General features: G+C 40.1%; 1 protein-coding gene across 2 annotated transcripts in view; it reads right to left on the reverse strand.

Annotated features, from left to right (window-relative positions):
- TRAPPC12 (trafficking protein particle complex subunit 12) overlaps positions 1 to 26,892 on the reverse strand; it is a 496,716-nt gene that overhangs the window by 307,054 nt on the left and 162,770 nt on the right. For both annotated transcript variants that reach the window (XM_053709729.1, XM_053709728.1), the window contains one exon: positions 16,961 to 17,074. In XM_053709729.1, the coding sequence (XP_053565704.1) occupies positions 16,961 to 17,074 (114 nt within the window). The remainder of the gene's footprint in view (positions 1 to 16,960; positions 17,075 to 26,892) is intronic.

The raw sequence follows: 26,892 nt of genomic DNA on the forward strand, positions 1-26,892 counted from the left end.
ACTGGCATAAATACTCCAGCCAACTCTAGATCTGAAACACATTTCAGAAATGCTGAGCCTTTGCTGTGTTAACTGGGACACGGAAAAGAAAAGAATCTCTTAGCAGGAGGCCTTAACTTGAAGCCAATTCTGTACCTTTCTGAAACAATGTTTCTGAAACCAGAGATTAAGAACGGAATTGATCCAAATTTCTTTGAAGAAAACGTAATCTGCCCCATACCAGCTGAGCTGGAATAAGGGCCGCACCTTCATAGGTACTTAGGAGCTGGCTATAGGTTTCTATAAGGCTTGGATATATTCCAAACTGGAAATAGTTTCCAAACTGATACCGCTCCTGAGGATGAAGGATCAGGCTTTTGTTCCTTGTTGTGAGGAAAGGAACGAAAATGATTATTTACCCTGGAAAGAAAGGGAAAGCAAAGTTGACTTAGAAGACATGTCAGCATTCCAAGTTTAATCCATAAAGCTTTTCTAGCTAAAATAGCTAGAGACATATACCTGACATCAACTCTAATGATATCAAAAGATGGTATCACCAATAAAATTATTAGCATGTTATAGAATAATAATAATGCTATAAAATTATGATCTGTTACTTGTTGCGCTAAAGCTTCTAACCAAAAAGTTGAAGCTGCAGCAACATCCGCTAAAAATATAGCAGGTCTAAGAAGATTACCTGAACATAAGTAAGCTTTTCTTAGAAAGGATTCAATTTTCCTATCTAAAGGATCCTTAAATGAAGTACTATCTGCCATAGGAATAGTAGTACATTAGCAGGAGTAGAGACAGCCCCATAACCTTAGGGATTTTTGTCCCAAAAAACTCTAATCTGTCAGATGGCACAGGATATAATTTGCTTAAACGTCTAGAAGGAGTAAATAAATTACCCAAATTATTCCATTCCCTGGAATTACTTCAGAAATAGCATCAGGGAGATAAAACACTTCTGGAATAACTACAGGAGATTTAAAAACCTTATTTAAACGTTTACATTTAGTATCAAGAGGACCAGAATCCTCTATTTCTAATGCAAATAACACTTCTTTAAGTAAAGAACGAATAAATTCCATCTTGAACAAATACAAAGATTTATCAGCATCAACCTCTGAGACAGAAACCTCTGAACCAGAAGAACCATTATCAGTATCAGAATGATGATGTTCATTTAAAAATTCATCTGAAAAAAAGAGAAGTTTTAAAAGACTTTTATGTATACTAGAAGGAGAAATAACAGACATAGCCTTCTTAATGGATTTAAAAAATAAAATCTCTTATGTTATCAGGAACACTCTGAAAATTAGATGTTGACGGAACAGCAACAGGTAATGTAACAGTACTAAAGGAAATTTTATCTGCATTAATAAGTTTGACATGACATGCAATACAAATAACAGCTGGAGAAACAGATACCAAAAGTTTATAGCAGATACACTTAGCTTGGTAGCTCCAGCACTGTGCAGTGATTTTCCTGTAGTATCTTCTGACTCAGTTGCAACGTGGAACATCTTGCAATATGTAAAAGAAAAAAACAACATATAAAGCAAAATTGATCAAATTCCTTAAATGACAGTTTCAGGAATGGGAAAAAAATGCCAGTGAACAAGCTTCTAGCAACCAGAAGCAATAAATAATGAGACTTAAATAATGTGGAGACAAAAATGACGCCCATATTTTTTAGCGCCAAAAAAGACGCCCACATTATTTGGCGCCTAAATGCTTTTGGCGCCAAAAATGACGCCACATCCGGAACGCCGACATTTTTGACGCAAAAAAACGTCAAAAAATGACGCAACTTCCGGCGACACGTATGACGCCGGAAACAGAAAAAATTTTTTGCGCCAAAAAAGTCTGCGCCAAGAATGACGCAATAAAATGAAGCATTTTCTGCCCCCGCGAGCCTAACAGCCCACAGGGAAAAAGTCAAATTTTTAAAGGTAAGAAAAAATGATTGAAACAAATGCATTTATCCCAAATATGAAACTGACTGTCTGAAAATAAGGAATGTTGAACATCCTGAGTCAAGGCAAATAAATGTTTGAATACATATATTTAGAACTTTATATAAAAGTGCCCAACCATAGCTTAGAGTGTCACAGAAAATAAGATTTACTTACCCCAGGACACTCATCTACATGTTTGTAGAAAGCCAAACCAGTACTGAAACGAGAATCAGCAGAGGTAATGGTATATATAAGAGTATATCGTCGATCTGAAAAGGGAGGTAAGAGATGAATCTCTACGACCGATAACAGAGAACCTATGAAATAGACCCCGTAGAAGGAGATCACTGCATTCAAATAGGCAATACTCTCCTCACATCCCTCTGACATTCACTGCACGCTGAGAGGAAAACCGGGCTCCAACTTGCTGCGGAGCGCATATCAACGTAGAATCTAGCACAAACTTACTTCACCACCTCCATCGGAGGCAAAGTTTGTAAAACTGAATTGTGGGTGTGGTGAGGGGTGTATTTATAGGCATTTTAAGGTTTGGGAAACTTTGCCCCTCCTGGTAGGAATGTATATCCCATACGTCACTAGCTCATGGACTCTTGCTAATTACATGAAAGAAATGACAGCCTTCCAGCATTACCAAGTCGTGTTAGAAATGTGGCCAGTCATACCTCAGGCAGAAAAGTCTGCCAACTGCTTCCCCCAACTGAAGTTACTTCATCTCAACAGTCCTGTGTGGAAACAGCAATCGATTTTAGTAACGTTTGCTAAAATCATCTTCCTCTTACAAACAGAAATCTTCTTCTCTTTTCTGTTTCAGAGTAAATAGTACATACCAGCACTATTTTAAAATAACAAACACTAGATTGAAGAATAAAAACTACATTTAAACACCAAAAAACTCTTAGCCATCTCCGTGGAGATGTTGCCTGTGCAACGGCAAAGAGAATGACTGGGGTAGGCGGAGCCTAGGAGGGATCATGTGACCAGCTTTGCTGGGCTCTTTGCCATTTCCTGTTGGGGAAGAGAATATCCCACAAGTAAGGATGACGCCGTGGACCGGACACACCTATGTTGGAGAAACAGGAGGGGGAATGAACGGAATACCTGGTCTATCCCACTCCTTAGTAATAATATTCACAATCCTCTTAGGGACTGGAAAAAAACATCAGTGTAAACAGGAACCACTAAGTATTTATCCATCTTACACAATTTCTCTGGGACCACTATAGGGTCACAATCATCTAGAGCCGCTAATACCTCCCTGAGCAATAAGCGGAGGTGTTCAAGCTTAAATTTAAAGGCCGTCATATCAGTATCTGTCTGAGGAAGCGTCTTTCCTGAATCAGAAATTTCTCCCTCAGATAACAAATCCCTCACCCCTACCTCAGAGCATTGTGAGGGCATATCAGATACGGCTACTAAAGCGTCAGACTGCTCAGCATTTTTCCTTAACCCAGAGCTGTCCCGCTTTCCTTGAAAACCAGGCAGTCAGGATAAAACCTCTGTGAGGATTGTATTCATAACTGTGGCCATGTAAAATAAATGAATTCGACGCACTAGAGGTACTTGGCGTCACTTGTGCGGGTGTTACTGGTTGTGACACTTGGGGAGAGCTAGATGCTAAACCCTCATTTACTTCTGACTGAGAATCATCTATTGCATTATTTTTAAGTGCTAATATATGTTCTTTATAGTTTATAGACATATCAGTACAATTGGGACACATTCTAAGAGGGGGTACCACAATGGCTTCCAGACATATTGAACAAGGATTTTCCTTGGTGTCAGACATGTTAAACAGGCTAGTAATGTAACAAGCAAGCTTGGAAAACACTGTAATCAAAGTAAATAACACTTAGAATTAAAACGGTACTGTGCCTTTAAGAGAAAAAAAGCTGCCCAAATTCTGCAAAACTGTAAAAAAGCAGTAAACATAACGAAATTTTTACAGTAGTATCATATAGCCTTAGTAACTTTGCACAGCTATGCAAATAAACAATTAACCCCTTAATGGCAAAACCGTATTGAAAAAACATCAAAACCAGTAAAAAAGACTTTCAGCACTTTGCCACAGTTCGGCTGTGGCTCCTACCTGCCCTTCAGAACAATTTGTGGGGGAAAAAACTTCTTTTACGGCCCTCAAACACGGCAGGAACCTCTGGAGAAGCAGTTAGAAGTCTCAGAGGAAAAGAAACTGCACAACTGAGGCGCGAAAATAGGCCCCTCCCACCTCACTCAATGTTTTGAGGCCTAACAAACAAACACTAGAGTGTCTCTAAATTAACCATGTGGGATAAAAAACCCTAAAACAAGCCATAATGACCCCTTTAGTCCCTTCAAAAAAACGTTATAATTGCATCATTCACTGAATAAACAAAAACGTTTTTACCAAACAGTGTCTCCAGTAACTAATGAGACCTTCATGCAAGCTGAAATTCCTATCCAAGTGTCTGAATACAGCTTACCCTTCCCTCATGGGGATATTGCCAGCCTTTTCTAGAAATAACACAGTCTGTCTAGAAAAAAATAGACTGAACATACCTTAATGCAGTTTAGCCTGCAAACTGTTCCCCCAACTGAAGTTTTCCTGTACTCTTCAGCCCTTGTGAGAACAGCAGTGGATCTTAGTTACAAAGTGCTAAGATCATCATCCTCCTTGCAGAAATCTTCATCCCTTTTCTGCCAGAGAGTAAATAGTACACACCGGTACCATTTAAAAATAACAAACTTTTGCTTGAGAAAATAAAAACCTAACATCTTTGTCACCACACTCCTCTTTGCCCTTCCTAGCAGTTAAGCAGGCAGAGAGAATGACTGGGGGGTGGAGCTAAGGGGGGAGCTATATAGGCAGCTCTGCTGTGGGTGCTCTCTCTGCCACTTCCTGTAGGGGAGGAGACTATCCCACAAGTAAGGATGAATCCGTGGACTCGATACATCTTACAAGAGAAAATAGGGAGGATTATTACAGCACCCCAAGTACTCTGATAGGAAGAAGCAACTAAACTGTAGGGGACAGAAACTATATTTAAAAATTTCAAAAAGATTAGACGTAATAAAAACAAAATTTATGCTTACCTGATAAATGTATTTATTTCTTGACAAGGGTGAGTCCACGGACCATCATTACATACTGTTGGAAATATCACTCCTGGCCAGCAGGAGGAGGCAAAGAGCACCACAGCAAAGCTGTTAAGTATCACTTCCCTTCCCACAAACCCCAGTCATTCGACTGAAGGAAAAGGAGAGAAAGGAAGCAACACAAGGTTCAGAGGTGCCTGAGTATTATATAAAAATAATGTCTGAAAAATACAGGGAGGGCCGTGGACTCACTGTGTCAAGAAATAAATACATTTATCAGGTGAGCATACATTTTGCTTTCTTTCTAATGACACAGTGAGTCAACGGATCATCATTAAATTACTGTTGGGAATCAATACCCAAGCTAGAGGACACAGATGATAAGGTGACCTGTATTGTCCCTCCCTTAACGAAAGGCACTACTGCTTGAAGAACATTTCTCCCAAAAGAAACCTCATCTGAGGCAAAAAATAAAATTTAGAAAAGGTATGCAGAGAAGACAAAGTTAAAAACTTGCAAATCTATTCCACAGAGGCTTAAATTTTTGAAGGCCCAGAAAGAAGAAACAGCCCTCGTGGAATGAGCCATGATTCTCTCATGAAGCTGCTGTCCAGCAGTCTCATAATCCAACAAATTATACTTCCAACTGAAGGGAAAGAGAAGTAACTGTCCCAGAGAAACAACCAACCAATAGAAAACTGGCGAAAATCCTTAGTCGTCTGTAGAAGAGAAAAAGAACATGCACAACCTCCAAATTGTGCCACTGACGTTCCTTATGGCAAGAAGGATTGGGACATAGACAAGGAACAACAATTTCCTACCTAATATTTCCATCCGAAACAACTTAGTACGAAGAACCACCTTATCTGCAAGGAAGATAAGATAAGAAGAAACATACTGCCAAGCTGAAAGTCCCGAGACTCTCCGAGCAGAAAAGATAGCCTTTCGCGATAAAACTTAATATCTATGGAATGTACCACAAAACCTAAAGAACATGGTTAAGGCTCCAAGAGGGAGCAACCTACTTTAAGGACAGGCCTGATTCTGACCAGGCCTGAAAAGAGATTGCCCAGCTGGCACGACCACAAGACGCAGAAGAAGAAAAATAGACAACGTAGTATCTGACCCCTCAGAGTACTGGCTGACTCCAGACCTCTTAGAGAAAGGACAAAATTTGGATCCTGACTGCACTCCAAGAGAAGCCCTTGGATTCACACCAATAAAGAAAAATATGCCATAATCTATGACAATCCTTCTAGAAACAGGCAAGCAAGCCTGAGTCATGGCCCCGACTCTGAACATCACGCTAAAAACAAAAACAGGCGTTCAATCTTCAAGTAGGCAGCATCAGAGAAACTAGATGAAGATGCATAAAGGGACCCTGATTCAGAAGGTCCTTCCTCAGGTAAAGTCACCAAAGTGTAGAGACGACATTACCAAAAGATCTGCATACCAAATCCTGCGTGGTCACGCAAAGGCTATTAGAATCCCCGCCACTCTCTCATGAAGAATACGAGCAACGATTTGTGGAGGAAAACATGCCAGACTGAAATCCAAGAAAAAAACGCCAGAACATCTATCAGGGCGATCAGTGAATCACTTGACCGTGACCGTACCTTGGAAACTTGGCGTTCTGACGAAATGCCCTCAGAGGCCAACTTCGGACCCCCCATTAGAGGATTTACCCAGAGAACACCTCCGGAAGGAGAAACCACTCCCGGGAAGAAATATCTGACTGTTCAGAAATCCGATTCCCAATTGTCCATCCCAGGAAAGAGGACGACATACATCATTAGTGAGCTTTCACCCACTGAAGAATCCAAGTCACGTTCTATATGGCTAAGGAACCCCTAGTTCCTCCCTGTTGGTTGATATAAACCATTGAGGTGATATTGTCCGATTGGAACCAAGCTAAGAATGACTGATGGCCAAGAGACCAAAGCTAATGCTTCATGTTTGAAGCCAGAGAATTGAAAATGTCTCTCTACTCCAGATGTTAAAGAGAAGAGCAGCTTACGAGTCCATAATCTTAATAGGATCCCAACCGCATACCAGACCAGCAGGTTGGCATCCGTGGACACATCACCCAGGAATATCTCCAGAAGCACACGCTCTGAAACAGATATGCCTGAAAAAATATCAAAGTAAAGAGACTCTTGCCGACTGATTTATATCTATACTTTGAGATAGAGCCTAAAGTTCTCCATTTTATGGAAAATAGCAAAAGGAATGATGTCCATGGAGACCATAAGACCAATTCCCTCCTATATTGAATCACTTAAAAGTGAAGGAAATTTAGCTGCAGGTATATCCGAACTCCCAACCTACTGGTTGTAAAGGGCAAAGTCATCTACTGGACAACTAGAGCTTGTTGTATGCTGGACCTTAGACTGCAAACAGAGAAAAAGAAACAATCCTTAATATCTGACCTCTGTTAGAAAACTTCTTCTAAATACAAGACTATAAAATAAAAGTCCACCCATGAAGATGGAACAGGGGAACACTTCTCCAGATTCAATTCCCATCCATGGGAAAGAAGATTGGACAAAATCTCTTGAAGAAAGGATGACACCTGAACCACAGTCCAGAAAGCACCCTTTTACTACCCCATGACCTAAAGGTCTTTCTCACCAAAAGAGAATAGATATTACATTGAGGGTCAGTACCAGAAAAAGTTGAGGAAAATACCCAGATCCTGTTCCAAGACAGGGGCTGGAACTCTCACGCCCAGAGAAGAACGTCCTGAACCCTGTTAAAGGAAAGTTTCTCATCCTACCTGGATTTTAGATAATCTAGAAGAGAATCTGCCTCTGGGAGAAAAAAAAAAAGAGAGACTGGTCTAAAAGACATGACCCCTGATAAAAAAGGAAAAAAAGGGGAAACCTTCCTTTAGCCTTACCCTCTAGACAAGCAATAGAAAAACTAATTTCACCCGCACGTCACAGGATAATACCGTCAGATCATGTCCAAACAAGGACTCGTCCTTAAAAAAGGAAACACCAGAAATGTGGAATTAGAGGAAACATAAAAATTTTATCTGCCGCTGCAGAACTATAAAGCCTAGACTGTATCACTAAGCCACAAGAAGGCTTCTCAGCTGAAAGCTGCAATGCCCGGCGGCTAGGAGCGGCTAGGACAGCAAGTCTAATAAGACAAGGCATTGCTCTAAAAGAACAATAAACCTCCAGCTTCTATCCAAGGATCCGTAAAAGAGCAGCTACCCTCCATAGGGATCCTCTACTTAGGGTACCATGCATTTTAATGGAGTCAGCAACAGGAAAATCCTATAAAGTTTGGGAGATAGGGAGAAAGGTAATTCATAGCTTTTCCTACACCTGTGCCATTTCCCATAGCATGTAAGAAACCCTTTCCTCAAAGGAAGTAACATCATAGAAATGATCAAGTTCACAAGAACTTCCAAAGGCTGACAATGACAGGAATATCGATGTCGTCCAAATAGCTATAACCTCCTATAAAGTACACGAGGTGTGCAAGCATACATCTGAAGAAGATGACTTCAGCATCAGATGAAGGAATTATACTGTCCAAACCTGAGATTTCACCCTCTGAAACTACCGACGAGTCCCCCTCATCACACTTAAGAGAGGGAACAGCCCGTGGAGCAGAACCTTACTATCTGAATCAGTAAACATCCTCTTGTGCTTCCCCAGTAGGAAAGAAAAACAGAAACAGCTGTAGATACCGCCGAGGATACCTGAGCTGTAAAATCTGCTGGCAACTATCCTCCACCAGGAGAATTATAAGAACTGCAGGGCACTGCATGTGATGCCATTGAGGCATGGGACAATAAAGGAGAGAGCTGTGGCACTGCCTAAACAGCCTCATCCTGGGAGACATAATGGTTAAATTGAACATTAAACTTTCATCCTAACATCAAAAAAGTTAAAGAAATTATTTTGATGCCCAAAGGAGAACAAAAACATGAATACATAGGAACAAACCCCTGTTCCAACATATCCCCAAGTCACTACATGTATCTTGAGCTGCATTAGCAACACACGCCTAATTCAGAATATTAACACTAAACTACAGTGGCAACAAACATTATGTGTAATCCTTCCAGGGCAAATGTACAGTACACAGAAGGAAATTAATAAATGTTTCATCAGGAAAACGTTACAATAAACATAATATATAAGCCCTTCTAGAGCAACAAGAACACACAGAACGTTATTTAAAAGGCAAATAATGTACTTACAATCGTGTGCAATGTCCATAGGCAGCAACTCTTATACCCAACGTCTCTCAACAAATAGTGGCAAACTAGTAACAGAAACTATCCAATCAAGCCGGAGAGTTAACAGAGGCGTGATCACATGATCAGCTTATGCCTAAAATGACGCTTCTCCGCCTAAGGTTAAAGAAGGGGGCAGGAACCCAAGCCGGCACAGAGAAGAAGCGCACCTTTCAGAAATGAACGTGGCGCATCTCAAAACTAGCTACTAAGCTCAGTTTCTTCACAATTCTCACACAAGTAGTTGAACAGGCCTAAAAATGCACCCTTCCGAAACAGAGAGGAGGCTGGGTCAGACAAGAAAAACGGCAGCACAAGTATTGACTTCATGCCACCGAAGGCTATGAAAGTCCGAGCTCACCACAAAAAACTAAGTGTTTCTCCAAATTAAATTAACCCTGCAGTGCTGCGCCTCTCTAGTTAATCACTCAGAATCTGACTCAGAATCTGACACGACTGTTAATAATTTCACAGAAAATTAAGGATAAACCCTGGAACTCTGAGCCCCCAATTAGAGAGTGTTAACCCTTCTATGCTGTGAAGGGAATTAACTCCTAAGTCTCCAAAGTCACAGCCATAAATTGCCTGCCACTGCCTTTAACATCCTAACCAAGGATATATTGACCCTTAACTGCAGAGGATCCTTAACCCTTTCAGTGCCCGCCTCCTATCCCCAGAAGACAAAAAACATAATTTATGTAAGAACTTACCTGATAAATTCATTTCTTTCATATTAACAAGAGTCCATGAGCTAGTGACGTATGGGATATACATTCCTACCAGGAGGGGCAAAGTTTCCCAAACCTTAAAATGCCTATAAATACACCCCTCACCACACCCACAAATCAGTTTAACGAATAGCCAAGAAGTGGGGTGATAAGAAAAAAAGTGCGAAGCATATAAAATAAGGAATTGGAATAATTGTGCTTTATACAAAAAAATCATAACCACCACAAAAAAGGGTGGGCCTCATGGACTCTTGTTAATATGAAAGAAATGAATTTATCAGGTAAGTTCTTACATAAATTATGTTTTCTTTCATGTAATTAACAAGAGTCCATGAGCTAGTGACGTATGGGATAATGACTACCCAAGATGTGGATCTTTCCACACAAGAGTCACTAGAGAGGGAGGGATAAAATAAAGACAGCCAATTCCTGCTGAAAATAATCCACACCCAAAATAAAGTTTAATAAAAAACATAAGCAGAAGATTCAAACTGAAACCGCTGCCTGAAGAACTTTTCTACCAAAAACTGCTTCAGAAGAAGAAAATACATCAAAATGGTAGAATTTAGTAAAAGTATGCAAAGAGGACCAAGTTGCTGCTTTGCAGATCTGGTCAACTGAAGCTTCATTCCTAAACGCCCAGGAAGTAGAAACTGACCTAGTAGAATGAGCTGTAATTCTTTGAGGCGGAATTTTACCCGACTCAACATAGGCAAGATGAATTAAAGATTTCAACCAAGATGCCAAAGAAATGGCAGAAGCTTTCTGGCCTTTCCTAGAACCGGAAAAGATAACAAATAGACTAGAAGTCTTACGAAAAGATTTCGTAGCTTCAACATAATATTTCAAAGCTCTAACAACATCCAAAGAATGCAATGATTTCTCCTTAGAATTCTTAGGATTAGGACATAATGAAGGAACCACAATTTCTCTACTAATGTTGTTGGAATTCACAACTTTAGGTAAAAATTCAAAAGAAGTTCGCAACACCGCCTTATCCTGATGAAAAATCAGAAAAGGAGACTCACACGAAAGAGCAGATAATTCAGAAACTCTTCTAGCAGAAGAGATGGCCAAAAGGAACAAAACTTTCCAAGAAAGAAATTTAATGTCCAATGAATGCATAGGTTCAAACGGAGGAGCTTGAAGAGCTCCCAAAACCAAATTCAAACTCCATGGAGGAGAAATTGACTTAATGACAGGTTTTATACGAACCAAAGCTTGTACAAAACAATGAATATCAGGAAGAATAGCAATCTTTCTGTGAAAAAGAACAGAAAGAGCGGAGATTTGTCCTTTCAAAGAACTCGCGGACAAACCCTTATCTAAACCATCCTGAAGAAACTGTAAAATTCTCGGTATTCTAAAAGAATGCCAAGAAAAATGATGAGAAAGACACCAAGAAATATAAGTCTTCCAGACTCTATAATATATCTCTCGAGATACAGATTTACGAGCCTGTAACATAGTATTAATCACGGAGTCAGAGAAACCTCTATGACCAAGAATCAAGCGTTCAATCTCCATACCTTTAAATTTAAGGATTTCAGATCCGGATGGAAAAAAGGACCTTGAGACAGAAGGTCTGGTCTTAACGGAAGAGTCCATGGTTGGCAAGATGCCATCCGGACAAGATCCGCATACCAAAACCTGTGAGGCCATGCCGGAGCTATTAGCAGAACAAACGAGCATTCCCTCAGAATCTTGGAGATTACTCTTGGAAGAAGAACTAGAGGCGGAAAGATATAGGCAGGATGATACTTCCAAGGAAGTGATAATGCATCCACTGCCTCCGCCTGAGGATCCCGGGATCTGGACAGATACCTGGGAAGTTTCTTGTTTAGATGAGAGGCCATCAGATCTATCTCTGGGAGCCCCCACATTTGAACAATCTGAAGAAATACCTCTGGGTGAAGACACCATTCGCCCGGATGCAACGTTTGGCGACTGAGATAATCCGCTTCCCAATTGTCTACACCTGGGATATGAACCGCAGAGATTAGACAGGAGCTGGATTCCGCCCAAACCAAAATTCGAGATACTTCTTTCATAGCCAGAGGACTGTGAGTCCCTCCTTGATGATTGATGTATGCCACAGTTGTGACATTGTCTGTCTGAAAACAAATGAACGATTCTCTCTTCAGAAGAGGCCAAAACTGAAGAGCTCTGAAAACTGCACGGAGTTCCAAGATATTGATCGGTAATCTCACCTCCTGAGATTCCCAAACTCCTTGTGCCGTCAGAGATCCCCACACAGCTCCCCAACCTGTGAGACTTGCATCTGTTGAAATTACAGTCCAGGTCGGAAGAACAAAAGAAGCCCCCTGAATTAAACGATGGTGATCTGTCCACCACGTTAGAGAGTGCCGAACAATCGGTTTTAAAGATATTAATTGATATATCTTCGTGTAATCCCTGCACCATTGGTTCAGCATACAGAGCTGAAGAGGTCGCATGTGAAAACGAGCAAAGGGGATCGCGTCCGATGCAGCAGTCATAAGACCTAGAATTTCCATACATAAGGCTACCGAAGGGAATGATTGAGACTGAAGGTTTCGACAGGCTGTAATCAATTTTAGACGTCTCTTGTCTGTTAAAGACAAAGTCATGGACACTGAATCTATCTGGAAACCCAGAAAGGTTACCCTTGTTTGAGGAATCAAAGAACTCTTTGGTAAATTGATCCTCCAACCATGATCTTGAAGAAACAACACAAGTCGATTCGTATGAGACTCTGCTAAATGTAAAGACGGAGCAAGTACCAAGATATCGTCCAAATAAGGAAATACCACAATACCCTGTTCTCTGATTACAGACAGAAGGGCACCGAGAATCTTTGTGAAAATTCTTGGAGCTGTAGCAAGGCCAAACGGTAGAGCCACAAATTGGTAATGCTTGTCTAGAAAAGAGAATCTCAGGAACTGATAATGATCTGGATGAATCGGAATATGCAGATATGCATCCTGTAAATCTATTGTGGACATATAATTCCCTTGCTGAACAAAAGGCAATATAGTCCTTACAGTTACCATCTTGAACGTTGGTATCCTTACATAACGATTCAATAATTTTAGATCCAGAACTGGTCTGAAGGAATTCTCCTTCTTTGGTACAATGAAGAGATTTGAATAAAACCCCATCCCCTGTTCCGGAACTGGAACTGGCATAATTACTCCAGCCAACTCTAGATCTGAAACACAATTCAGAAATGCTTGAGCTTTCACTGGATTTACTGGGACATGGGAAAGAAAAAATCTCTTTGCAGGAGGTCTCATCTTGAAACCAATTCTGTACCCTTCTGAAACAATGTTCTGAATCCAAAGATTGTGAACAGAATTGATCCAAATTTCTTTGAAAAAACGTAACCTGCCCCCTACCAGCTGAACTGGAATGAGGGCCGTACCTTCATGTGAACTTAGAAGCAGGCTTTGCCTTTCTAGCAGGCTTGGATTTATTCCAGACTGGAGATGGTTTCCAAACTGAAACTGCTCCTGAGGACGAAGGATCAGGCTTTTGTTCTTTGTTGAAACGAAAGGAACGAAAACGATTATTAGCCCTGTTTTTACCTTTAGACTTTTTATCCTGTGGTAAAAAAGTTCCTTTCCCACCAGTAACAGTTGAAATAATAGAATCCAACTGAGAACCAAATAATTTGTTTCCCTGGAAAGAAATGGAAAGTAGAGTTGATTTAGAAGCCATATCAGCATTCCAAGTCTTAAGCCATAAAGCTCTTCTGGCTAAGATAGCCAGAGACATAAATCTAACATCAACTCTAATAATATCAAAAATGGCATCACAGATGAAATTATTAGCATGCTGGAGAAGAATAATAATATCATGAGAATCACGATTTGATACTTGTTGCGCTAGAGTTTCCAACCAAAAAGTTGAAGCTGCAGCAACATCAGCCAATGATATAGCAGGTCTAAGAAGATTACCTGAACATAGATAAGCTTTTCTTAGAAAAGATTCAATTTTTCTATCTAAAGGGTCCTTAAACGAGGTACCATCTGATGTAGGAATGGTAGTACGTTTAGCAAGGGTAGAAATAGCCCCATCAACTTTAGGGATTTTGTCCCAAAATTCTAACCTGTCAGGCGGAACAGGATATAATTGCTTAAAACGTTTAGAAGGAGTAAATTAATTACCCAATCTATCCCATTCCTTAGCAATTACTGCAGAAATAGCATTAGGAACAGGAAAGACTTCTGGAATAACCGCAGGAGCTTTAAAAACCTTATCCAAACGTATAGAATTAGTATCAAGAGGACTAGAATCCTCTATTTCTAAAGCAATTAGTACTTCTTTAAGCAAAGAGCGAATAAATTCCATCTTAAATAAATATGAAGATTTATCAGCATCAATCTCTGAGACAGAATCCTCTGAACCAGAAGAGTCCAAAGAATCAGAATGATGGTGTACATTTAAAAATTCATCTGTAGAGAGAGAAGATTTAAAAGATTTTTTACGTTTACTAGAAGGAGAAATAACAGACAAAGCCTTCTTTATGGATTCAGAAACAAAATCTCTTATGTTATCAGGAACATTCTGCACCTTAGATGTTGAGGGAACTGCAACAGGTAATGGTACATCACTAAAGGAAATATTATCTGCATTAACAAGTTTGTCATGACATTTAATACAAACAACAGCTGGAGGAATAGCTACCAAAAGTTTACAGCAGATACACTTAGCTTTGGTAGATCCAGCAGGCAGAGGTTTTCCTGTAGTATCTTCTGGCTCAGATGCAACGTGAGACATCTTGCAATATGTAAGAGAAAAAACAACATATAAAGCAAAATAGATCAAATTCCTTATAAGACAGTTTCAGGAATGGGAAAAAAATGCCAAACATCAAGCTTCTAGCAACCAGAAGCAAATGAAAAATGAGACTGAAATAATGTGGAGACAAAAGCGACGCCCATATTTTTTGGCGCCAAATAAGACGCCCACATTATTTGGCGCCTAAATGCTTTCGGCGCCAAAAATGACGCCACATCCGGAACGCCGACATTTTTGGCGCAAAATAACGTCAAAAAATGACGCAACTTCCGGCGACACGTATGACGCCGGAAACGGAAAAGAATTTTTGCGCCAAAAAAGTCCGCGCCAAGAATGACGCAATAAAATGAAGCATTTTCAGCCCCCGCGAGCCTAACAGCCCACAGGGAAAAAAGTCAAATTTTTGAGGTAAGCAAAAAATATGATAATTAAAGCATAATCCCAAATATGAAACTGACTGTCTGGAAATAAGGAAAGTTGAACATTCTGAGTCAAGGCAAATAAATGTTTGAATACATATATTTAGAACTTTATAAATAAAGTGCCCAACCATAGCTTAGAGTGTCACAGAAAATAAGACTTACTTACCCCAGGACACTCATCTACATGTTTGTAGAAAGCCAAACCAGTACTGAAACGAGAATCAGTAGAGGAAATGGTAAATATAAGAGTATATCGTCGATCTGAAAAGGGAGGTAAGAGATGAATCTCTACGACCGATAACAGAGAACCTTATGAAATAGACCCCGTAGAAGGAGATCACTGCATTCAATAGGCAATACTCTCCTCACATCCCTCTGACATTCACTGCACGCTGAGAGGAAAACCGGGCTCCAACTTGCTGCGGAGCGCATATCAACGTAGAATCTAGCACAAACTTACTTCACCACCTCCCTTGGAGGCAAAGTTTGTAAAACTGATTTGTGGGTGTGGTGAGGGGTGTATTTATAGGCATTTTAAGGTTTGGGAAACTTTGCCCCTCCTGGTAGGAATGTATATCCCATACGTCACTAGCTCATGGACTCTTGTTAATTACATGAAAGAAAGGGCACTTACCTGCATTCCAGTTGTCCGGCAGTCAGACAACCTCACAAAGAATGGGAGGATGCCACTCCTCACAGAGACCTGTGGAAAAAAGAAAGACTGTAAACCTACTCAGGCTTTCTATACCAGGGCAGCATCCTGTCAGGAAAACGCAGCAAAGCACACTTTACAAGTTCCTAACTGCTTAAAGGACCCCTGTAAGTTAAACTAATTGCACTCTTTTTCATTTTATTAAACCTTTCCTAACATATTTCTAATAGCATGTCTTTTTCAGTTTCCTACCTGATTGCTGCAATCCTAATCTAAAAAATGTTTTCTTTCCGAACCCACTCCGTGAGTTGCTGACGCTCCTAGCCAATCCGCTGTGCAAAACACAGTTTGAAGATGGCGGTCGAAACTTCTATTGCGCATTCGCGATATTGCGCAACATCATACACAATGTATTACCCTAGTATTACCCTATGATGTCCTGGAATATGGGTCGTCAGTAACACACACTGCGCAAGCGCTATTTTGTCCCTGTTTGGTGCGCATGCGATTCTATACCTATTAATATTATACACGTAGAGGCTAAAAAAAGTAGGCTGGATTAGATGATGTTGTAGATGAAAATTAAAAACGGAATAAAAATTTTCTGATGCTTCGTTTTGAAGGAATTTGAGGTTGGTAATTTTTATTACATACAAGTGATCGTAAATATGAGTTTTAATATAACAAAAAAGAGAAAAGTTTGTAATCCTTTAAAAGCCACCACTGCCCTACTGAAGAGACTAATGTGGAGTACAGCTAGACCCAATCTTTCAAAATAACAAAATCTTGATTTAAGTGAAATAAATCCATTTTCTTCAGATACCAAACACTTCACTACCTCCTTGCACGAGAGGCAAACAGAATGACTGGGGTTTGTGGGAAGGAAAGTGATACTTAACAGCTTTGCTGTGGTGCTCTTTGCCTCTTCCTGCTGGCCAAGAGTGATATTCCCAACAGTAATTAATGATGATCCGTGGACTCACCGTGTCAATAGAAAGAAAAGGTATTATATAATTTTGTTTTGTACTTATCTATGGGTATTTCCAGATTATCTGTTTGACAAACTGAATCAAAATAATTGCTCTTACCTGTAAAGAATCTGTTGTGTGGTTTGTTGGTTGACCACTCTTGCCATACCCTTGTCCATGAGCCGTTAGAAGTCGCCCACTCAGGTCAACTGCGGCCCTCCAGTTCTTACTATTCTGTGGAAAGAAAAACAGAGAAGGTAACAAACAATGCCTAGAAAATCTAGGCTTGTAATTTGCTTGAAGTGATACAATCTAGTCATCAGTAACGATGACAAGGTCAGTAAAGATGGCTAGAACAGCCGAGGATGTCATTTGTCAAAGCTGCTTGTATAATTAGGCAGCAAGTGAAGCCAAGTATACCGTGGTTTATAGCATCTGAAAAGCCCAACAATATTACAAACAAAACGATTCAGAGGGATCTTAATAGCTTGCATCTTAATAAGAGGTTAAATATACACATTTATTCTATAAAGATGTTTCCACTTAAATTATTTTCACTTTAATATCAAGAGCACTGAACAAATATGCAGATACAACATCAACATTGCTGAAGTAACTATGTTTTTTTAGTCTTTCATAAAAAAAGTACTTTAAAACTAAATGCTTTCTTTTTAAACTTTTTTTTTATCTAAATCCTGAAACAAAATAAGAACCCATATTTAAAGGGACATGAAACTCAAATGTTTTCTTTCATGATACAGATAGAGCATACATTTTTAACTTTACAATTTACTTCTATTATCAATTTTGCTTTATTCTCTCAGTATCCTTTGTTAAACTATAAAAAATGCATTACTGGGAGATAGCTGAACACATCTGAAAGCAAATGGCAAAGGGGCATATATGTGCAACCACCTATCAGCAGCTAGCTATCAGCTCCTGAGCCTACCTAGGTATGCTTTCTAACAAAGGATACCAAAAGCAAATTAGATAATAGAAATAAACGAGAAATGTGTTTAAAATTGTATGCTCTATCTGAATCATGAAGGACAAATGTTGAATTTCATGCCCTTATAAGTATGTTATATACTTTATCTAGGCATTTTACAGAATGCCTAGGTATTCTATAGCATGCTAGCCTTTTTACGGCATAGTATAATAGAATATACAACAGGGGGGACCACTTTACGAACAAATTGAAACTTGTGAAACGCAAACTCATAACAAATTGAATAAAAAACACAAAAGAGAAAATCTGATGAACAAACTGATTTTCGAAACCTAAAAAAATCTTCTGATGAACACTGTGCTTCATCGTTTTAGATGAGAATATTTTTCTAACGAAATCTAAACCCGACAAAAATATATTCTGATGAACAGTCTTCTATTTATTACAGCACTCTTAACTTAAATGACATTTTACACAAATCAGAAAAACATAAATTATGCTTACCAGATAAATTTCCTTTCCTTCTGTATGAGGAGAGTCCACGGCTTCATTCCTTACTTGTGGGAATACAGAACCTGGCAACCAGGAGGAGGCAAAGACACCCCAGCCAAAGGCTTAAATACCTCCCCCACTTCCCTCATATCCAAGTCATTCCAAGGGAACAAGGAAAAGTAGGAGAAATAGAGTATAAATGGTGCCGGAAGAACAAAACAAAACTTAGGTCCACACTTCGGAGAAAACAGGCGGGGGCCGTGGACTCTCCTCATACAGAAGGAAAGGAAATTCTGGTAAGCATAATTTATGTTTTCCTTCTTAATATGAGGAGAGCCCACGGCTTCATTCCTTACTTGTGTGAAACATATACCCAAGCTCCAGAGGACACAGAATGAATGGGAGGGTAAAAATAAGGCGGACCCTATTCTGAGGGCACCAAAGCCTTTTCCCAAAAGCTGATTCAGCCGAAGCAAAAACGCCAAATTTGGAAAATTTAGAAAAGGTATGCAAGGAGGACCAAGTAGCCGACCTACAAATCTGTTCCATAGAGGCCTCATTCTTGAAGACCCAAGAGGAAGCCACTGCTCTAGATGAATGAGCCTTAATCCTCTGAGGAGGCGTATGACCCGCTGTCTCATAAGCTAAGCGAATAATGCTCCTCAACCAAAAAGATAAAGGAAGTGGACAAGGCCTTCTGCCCCCTATGCTTCCCAGAATAGACAACAAACAAAGAAGAAGTCTGTCTAAACTCCTTCGTAACAAGATAGTATGTAAAGTAGTACTAATGGTAAGTACCTATAGGTGCCAAATATTTTTGTAATTAACAAGCACCTGTTAGGGGGGGGCAATATAGCACTGAGGAGACTCATAGATAAATGAGTTACAAAGTCTGTAACAAAAAAAAAAAAAAAAAAACAAAAACAAAAAAGAGTGCTTTACCCCTGCAATTATTTAGAAAAAAATCTCACTGAATAATACAGGAATGATTTTTAACCATTCATACTTTATCTTTATTGGTTTAAAGGGACACTGAACCCAAATTTTGTCTTTTGTAATTCAGAAAGAGCATGCAATTTTAAGCAACTTTCTTATTTACTCCTATTAACAATTTTTCTTCGTTCTCTTGCTATCATTATTTAAATATCTGATCTCAGAATATAACACATTTACAAGCTATTGACAATCAACAGTTATAGAGAGTAAGCGGTTAAAAAATGTATGAACTTTCTGAAGCCAGACCCCTTTAGATTATACAAACCAAGTACAATGTTTCATATTTAGATACATGACTCTCAGAGGTATTATTCACATACCTATGATATATATTGATATCGATAGAGTTCAAGCAGATAGAATCTATTACATTGAGCAGCTAGGCTAAAGCTAACTGTGCAAGCAAGGACATTATAATTGCAGATAGAGTATTAGCTAGATAGCTTTAATCTCATAACCTGACATTCCACATATTAACAGGTCCTCTTGTTACAGCATTATTTTTTAATTTATTAATAGCCGGCTAAAAAAGATTGTTTGTATCTGACTGCTTGATATGATACAAACCAAGTACAATTTTTCATATCTAGATACATGATTCTCAGAGGTGTTATTCACACACCTATACTAAATATTAATATCTAGAGATTTTAAGCAGTCAGAATCTATTACACTGAACAGCTGTGCTAAAGTTGACTGTGCAAGCAAGGACTTATAGATAGAGTATTACCTAGATAGCTTTAATCTCATAATCTGACATCCCACATATTAACAGGTCCTTCTTGTTACAGCATTATTTCTGAATTTATTAATAGCCGGCTACAAAAGATAACGTGTGTATCTGACTGCTTGATATCATACAAACCAAGTATAATGTTTCACATATGGATACACGATTCTCAGAGGTATTATTCACACATCTATGCTATATATTGATATCTAGAGAGTTTAAGTGTTTTTAAACGTGTATGATTGAACCAATAAAGATAAAGTATGAATGGTTAAAAATCATTCCTGTATTATTCATTGATATGCTTTTCTAAATAATTGCAGGGGTAAAGCACTCTTTTTTGTTGCAGACTTTGTAACTCATTTATCTATAAACTTTTTCGTAGCCTTTAGATAGAACTTCAAGGCCCGAACCACATCCAAATTATGAAGTAACCGTTCCTTCGAAGGAGGAGGATTAGGACACAAGGAAGGAACCACAATCTCCTGATTGATGTTGCAATCTGAAATGTCCTTAGGGAGAAAACCTAACCCAGTACAAAGAACAGCCTTAGCAGCATGAAAAACTAGGTAAGGAGGCTCACATTGCAAGGCAGCCCCATTTCATACTGGCAATGGCCAGTAGAAAAAGAACCTTCCAAGACAGTAATTTAATGTCAACTACATGCATAGGCTCAAATGGAGCCTTCTGCAAAACTTTAAGAACAAGATTTAAACTCCAAGGAGGAGCGCTAGATCTAAACACAGGCCTGATTCTAGCCAGAGCCTGAAAAAAATACTGAACATCTGGAAGCTCAGCAAGCCTCTTGTGCAGAAAAACAGATAGGGCTGAAATCTGTCCCTTAAGGGACTTAGCAGAAAGGACTTCTCCAGAACATCCTGGAGAAAAGAAAGAATCCTGGAAACCCTGACCTTATGCCAGGGGAATAAACGCTCTTCACACCAGAATAATTAAGTTCTCCACACCTTATGATAGATGCAATGAGTAACCGGCTTACGAGCTTGAATGAAAGTATCAATAATTCTCTCCGAGAAACCACTTTTGGCTAGGACTAAGCGTTCAATCTCCACACAGTCAGTCTCAGAGAATCTAGATTTTAATGAAAAAAGGGAAATTGTTTCAGCAGATCCCTGCGACAAGGTAACTTCCATGGAGGAGATGACAACATCTCCACTAGATCCGCAAACCACATGCTTCGTGGTCACGATGGAGCAATCATTATCACTGATGCCCGCTCCTGCTTGATGCGGGCCACTACTCGAGGAAGCAGAGCTAATGGCAGAAAAAGGTATATTAGACTGAACCTCCAAGGCATCACTAATGCATCTATTAGCTCTGCCTGAGGATCCCTGGATCTCGACCCATACCTGGGTAGCTTGGTATTGAGACGGGACGCCAGGAGATCTATCTCCGGAGTCCCCCACATGTTGCATAACTCTGCAAACACCTCGGGATGGAGAGACCATTCCCCCAAATGAAAGGATTGTCTGCTGAGAAAATCCGCTTCCCAGTTGTCCCCACCTGGAATGTGGATCGATGACAGCGAACAGTTGAGGGCCTCCGCCCACTCCAGAATTCGAGATATCTCCCTCATTGCAAGGGAGCTCCTCATTCCTCCCTGGTAGTTGATATAAGCCACCAAGGTGATTTTGTCTGATTGGAATCTGATAAACTGGGACGAACCCAGGCGGGGCCAAGCCTTCAGAGCATTGAAGATTGCTTGAAGTTATAGAATGTTGATGGGAAGAGAGCTCTCCTCCCGAGACCAAAGGCTCTGAGAGCCTTCTTGGCTCCCGAAACTGTTCCCCATCCTGAGAGACTCGCATCTGTAGTCACAATCTCCCAGGATGGTCTTAAAAAGGTGATCTGGACAGAGCCACCAAGAGAGCGATTCTCTCGACCTGTTGTTCAGAGAAATCTGTTGAGACAGATCCGAATGATTGCCGTTCCACTGTCTCAGCATGCACATTCGTAATGGTCTGAGGTGGAACCTGGCAAAGGGAATTATGCACATGCTGGACACCATGAGACCAATCACCTCCATACACTGTGCCACAGAGGGCCTTGAGGAGGGCAAGACATGCCGAAGCCAGCTTGCGTCGTCTCTGGTCTGAAAGAAATATCCTCATGACTAGTGAGTCTATTATAGTGCCCAGGAATTCTACCCTGTTGCTTGGAAAAAGAGAACCCTTTTCTAAGTTTATCTTCCATCTGTGGGATCGAAGAAGAGAGAGAAGAGGCAAACCTTAGGAACTGAAAGTGTAAGCATCCTTGAGATCTATAGTGGTCATGAACTGTCCCTTCTGGACTAAGGGAAGGATAGACCTTATCGTCACCATCTTGAACGAGGGGACATTCATAAACTTGTTTAAGAACTTTAGGTCCAGAATCGAAAGGAAAGTTCCCTCTTTTTTTGGGACCACAAAAAGGTTTGAATAGTATCCTGCCAGGTTATGGCTGAGTGGAATTGGATATCACATAATTTAACATCTCATTTAGCTAATATCTACTATGAATTGATTTGGCTGCACTGTGAATAACACTAAAGTGGGTGGTGTCGATCCCCCTTTGTTCAGAAACACAGATTTCAAGAACAAAGAAATGGACATTTGGAAAACTCAGGATGTCCTGACCTTTCTTCTATGTAATAAAAGTTACCAGGTAATGACCCCATGTGAAGATAACAGACATACTGTCTGTAATGGCTTTTTTAAGCTAGCTGAAGCTCAGAAAGTATAGTAATTAACATATGTATGATATACAGATAAATATCCATCGCAAGACTACAATACACATAGGCGCCTGGACTCGTGTTACAGCTAACATATGGGAAGTTGAAAGTACATAGGGAAAAAGAGTCATTTGAAATTAATAGTTATACTTTTCAAATATATATATATATATATATATATATATATATATATATATATATATATATATACAGTCAAGGTGTATGCACTCTCACCATCTGTCCACAACTGCCAGGGTGCTATAAAACTCAGTGATATTATTTCAAAATAAGCACTCACTGGACTTCAGCCAACTGTGACAACAAGTGTATTCTTTAATGTGATGTTTCGGGACACAAACAGTGTCAGAGGAAGGGACTGTTTGTGTCCCGAAACGTCACATTAAAGAATACACTTGTTGTCACAGTCGGCTAAAGTCCAGTGAGTGCTTATTTTGAAATATATATATATATACATATATATACACATACATACATACATAAATACACACACACCATATCTCACAAAAGTGAGTGCACCCCTCACATTTTTGTAAATATTTTATTATACCTTTTCATGTGATAACACTGAAAAAATTACACTTTGCTACAATGTAAAGTAGTGAGTGTACAGCCTGTATAACAGTGCAAATTTGCTGTCCCCTCAAAATAACACACAACCATTAATGTCTAAACCGTTGGCAACAAAAGTGAGTACACCCCTAAGTGGAAATGTCTAAATTGGGCCCAATTAGCCATTTTCCCTCCACGGTGTCATGTGACTCAGTGTTACAAGGTCTCAGGTGTGAATGGGGAGCAGGTGTGTTCAATTTGGTGTTATCACTCTCACACACTCTCATACTGGTCACTGGAAATTCAACATGGCACCTCATGGCAAAGAACTCTCTGAGGAACTGAAAAAAAGAATTGTTGCTTTACATAAAGATGGCCTAGGCTATAAGAAGATTGCCAAGACCCTGAAACTGAACTGCAGCACGGTAGGCAAGACCATACAGCGGTTTCACAGGACAGGTTCCACTCAGAACAAGCCTCGCCATGGTCGAAAGAAGTTGAGTGCACATGTTCAGCATCATATCCAGAGGTTGTCTTTGGGAAATAGACGTATGAGCGATGCCAGCTTTGCTGCAGAGGTTGAAGGGGTGCGAGGGGTCAGCCTGTCAGTGCTCAGACCGTACTCAGCACACTGCATCAAATCGGTCTGCATGGCTGTCGTCCCAGAAGATAAAGATGATGCACAAGAAAGTCTGCAAACAATTTTCTGAAGACAAGCAGACTAAGGACATGGATTACTGGAACCATGTCCTGTGGTCCGATGAGTCCAAGATAAACTTATTTGGTTCAGATAATGTCAAGCGTGTGTGGCAGCAACCTACAGTCAAGCATGGTGGTGGGAGTGTCATGGTCTGGGCCTGCATGAGTGCTGCCGGCACTGGGGAGCTACAGTTTATTGAGGGAACTATGAATGCCAAAATGTATTGTGACATACTGAAGCTGAGCATGATCCCCTCCCTGCAGAGACTGGGCCGCAGGATAGTATTCCAACATGATAATGACCCCAAACACACCTCCAAGATGACTACTGCCTTGCTAAAGAAGCCGAGGGTAAAGGTGATGGACTAGCCAAGCATGTCTCCAGACCTAAACCCTATTGAGCATCTGTGGGGCATCCTCAAACGGAAGGTGGGGGAGCGCAAGGTCTCCAACATCCACAAGCTCTGTGATGTCATCGTGGAGGAGTGGAAGAGGACTCCAGTGGCAACCTGTGAAGCTCTGGTGAACTCCATGCACAAGAGGGTTAAGGCAGTGCTGGAAAATAATGGTGGCCACACAAAATATTGACACTTTGGGCCCAATTTGGACATTTCCACTTCTTCAGTATTGTCACATGTAAAGGTATAATAAAATATTTACAAAAATGTGAGGGGTGTACTCACTTTTGTAAAATACTGTATATATATATATATATATATATATATATATATATATATATATATATATATATATATATATATATATATATATATATATACCCCACAGGAACCCACACTCACTGCTCCATATCCAGCTTCCGGGGTGCACTTTAAACAATAGATATAGCAAAAAGAATAAGAAAGGCACTCTCCGTAATCAATAGTGAAATAACTTTACTTCGGTGAACGTTTTCGGGGTCGCCCCCTTCCTCAGACCTTACAAAACAACTTAACAGTGAACTATTTAAGTGCTTACCCGGTGACGATCCTGCCAGAGTCTGTGGGTTGCTTAGCAACATTCGAAATGTGTCTGCCGATATATATACTTATCTACTTGGGTGGTTACCATCTGAGTATTGTTACCCTGTTATAAGGTGTTGAGTGTTTTTTCTGACACATCCTCTGTAAGACAACCTAGCCGTTTTACATATAGAAGTTTTAGGTAGTCGATACCGCTATCACTAACATCATGTAAACACAGTTCTCTACATTATACCTACTAGTTAGTAATCACCATCTCTACGATATTGTGTTATGTGTACATACGATTTTAAATTCACATGTTGGTATTGTTGTTTTTATGTTTTTATGTTTTTGTGGTACCAAAAAAAGTTTTTTGCTTGGGTGACTTTTTTGTACCTCCAGGGCTTCTGTACTGACTCTTGCGCATGCGCAGTTGCGCTAGGAGGACGCCACAGACTCTGGCAGGATCGTCACCGGGTAAGCACTTAAATAGTTCACTGTTAAGTTGTTTTGTAAGGTCTGAGGAAGGGGGCGACCCCGAAAACGTTCACCGAAGTAAAGTTATTTCACTATTGATTACGGAGAGTGCCTTTCTTATTCTTTTTGCTATATCTATTGTTTAAAGTGCACCCCGGAAGCTGGATATGGAGCAGTGAGTGTGGGATCCTGTGGGGTATTCACATTAAATGTTTGATCTCTGCACCCTGTAATTATTACATATACCTGGACTATTTTTGGCATATGCTTGCTTGACAATTTTTGTTAAGAGGGATATTTTTGTTTTTAACATCACACATCACTTGGTGTGGTGATTGAACACATAACATGTCACAGACACAACCACAGCAGGTTGGTGAACCTGATGGAGTGGAGGGAGCTTCAGTATTTCAATTCAGTGAGGCTGATGCCAGCAGAATAAGATTTGATGAAGTAGCCATTAGAACCAAGAGAGAGCAGCCTGAGCAGCTGCATAACCATTTGGTTAAACTGAAGAAAAGAGCAATTGATTTAAAATTACATGGCTGCTACCTGTCTGACTATCACAGGAAATCATTTATCCCTAAGGGATTTAGGGTCAAAAATGTCCCACCATTGGACGCAACAATACTATCTTCTGCGTCAAGTGGTGTGGGATTTTGAACAAATGTTCACTTGATTTGGTTCTATTAGTAATAGAGGAAGTTTCTACACTCTTAAAACAAGTAGAAAATGAAATACAGACCTTTGAAACGCAGCACCATGATAAATTATTGAATGATGGAGAGGAAGACTGGCTAACAAAGATCAAGAACCAGGTGGACCAATATGAGAAAGAACTTATCTCTTTCAAGGAACGTAAATGGGAGGCCGTAACCAGTGACTACCGAGAGAAAAGAGTTTATAAATGGCTATTAGGCCCAGAGGAAAGAAGAGTTGTCTTTAGGAACAGGAGACCACGGGTATTTAAACCCAGAAGTTTGAATACAGTTGAAAGTTCTGACAATAGCTCTGACCCTGAACAAGGTGAGGTAGTAGCTATGGGCACTACCACAGGCTCTCAACCCATGACCATCCGGTCAAAAAACGCCTACGGGGGAGGCCACACCCCAGGAGAAGTGGTCACAAGCGCAAGGGGATCCTCCAGGGGGAGACCACCCCGACGATGGCGCCGGGGGTGGCACTGAGCAATATAATCAATCTCAGCTCCCACCAACTAACAACTATTGAAATTGAAATATTGGAGAAAGGTCTTAGTTTTGTACCTACTGCTAAATTGGACAGATTTGATCTGCATGTCGACCTATATAAGTTTAATAGGAAACTTCGCCTTAAGGAGCATTTTGGGCAGACAGACGCTAAGATTGAAAAATTCAAGAGACCAAGTAGATTCGATCCAAAATCCTCAAGTGCAAGTATCAGCACTTATACACGGATGATAAAAGA

The sequence above is a fragment of the Bombina bombina genome, chromosome 4, assembly GCF_027579735.1.
Source record: "Bombina bombina isolate aBomBom1 chromosome 4, aBomBom1.pri, whole genome shotgun sequence".
NCBI classification, from domain to species: domain Eukaryota; kingdom Metazoa; phylum Chordata; class Amphibia; order Anura; family Bombinatoridae; genus Bombina; species Bombina bombina.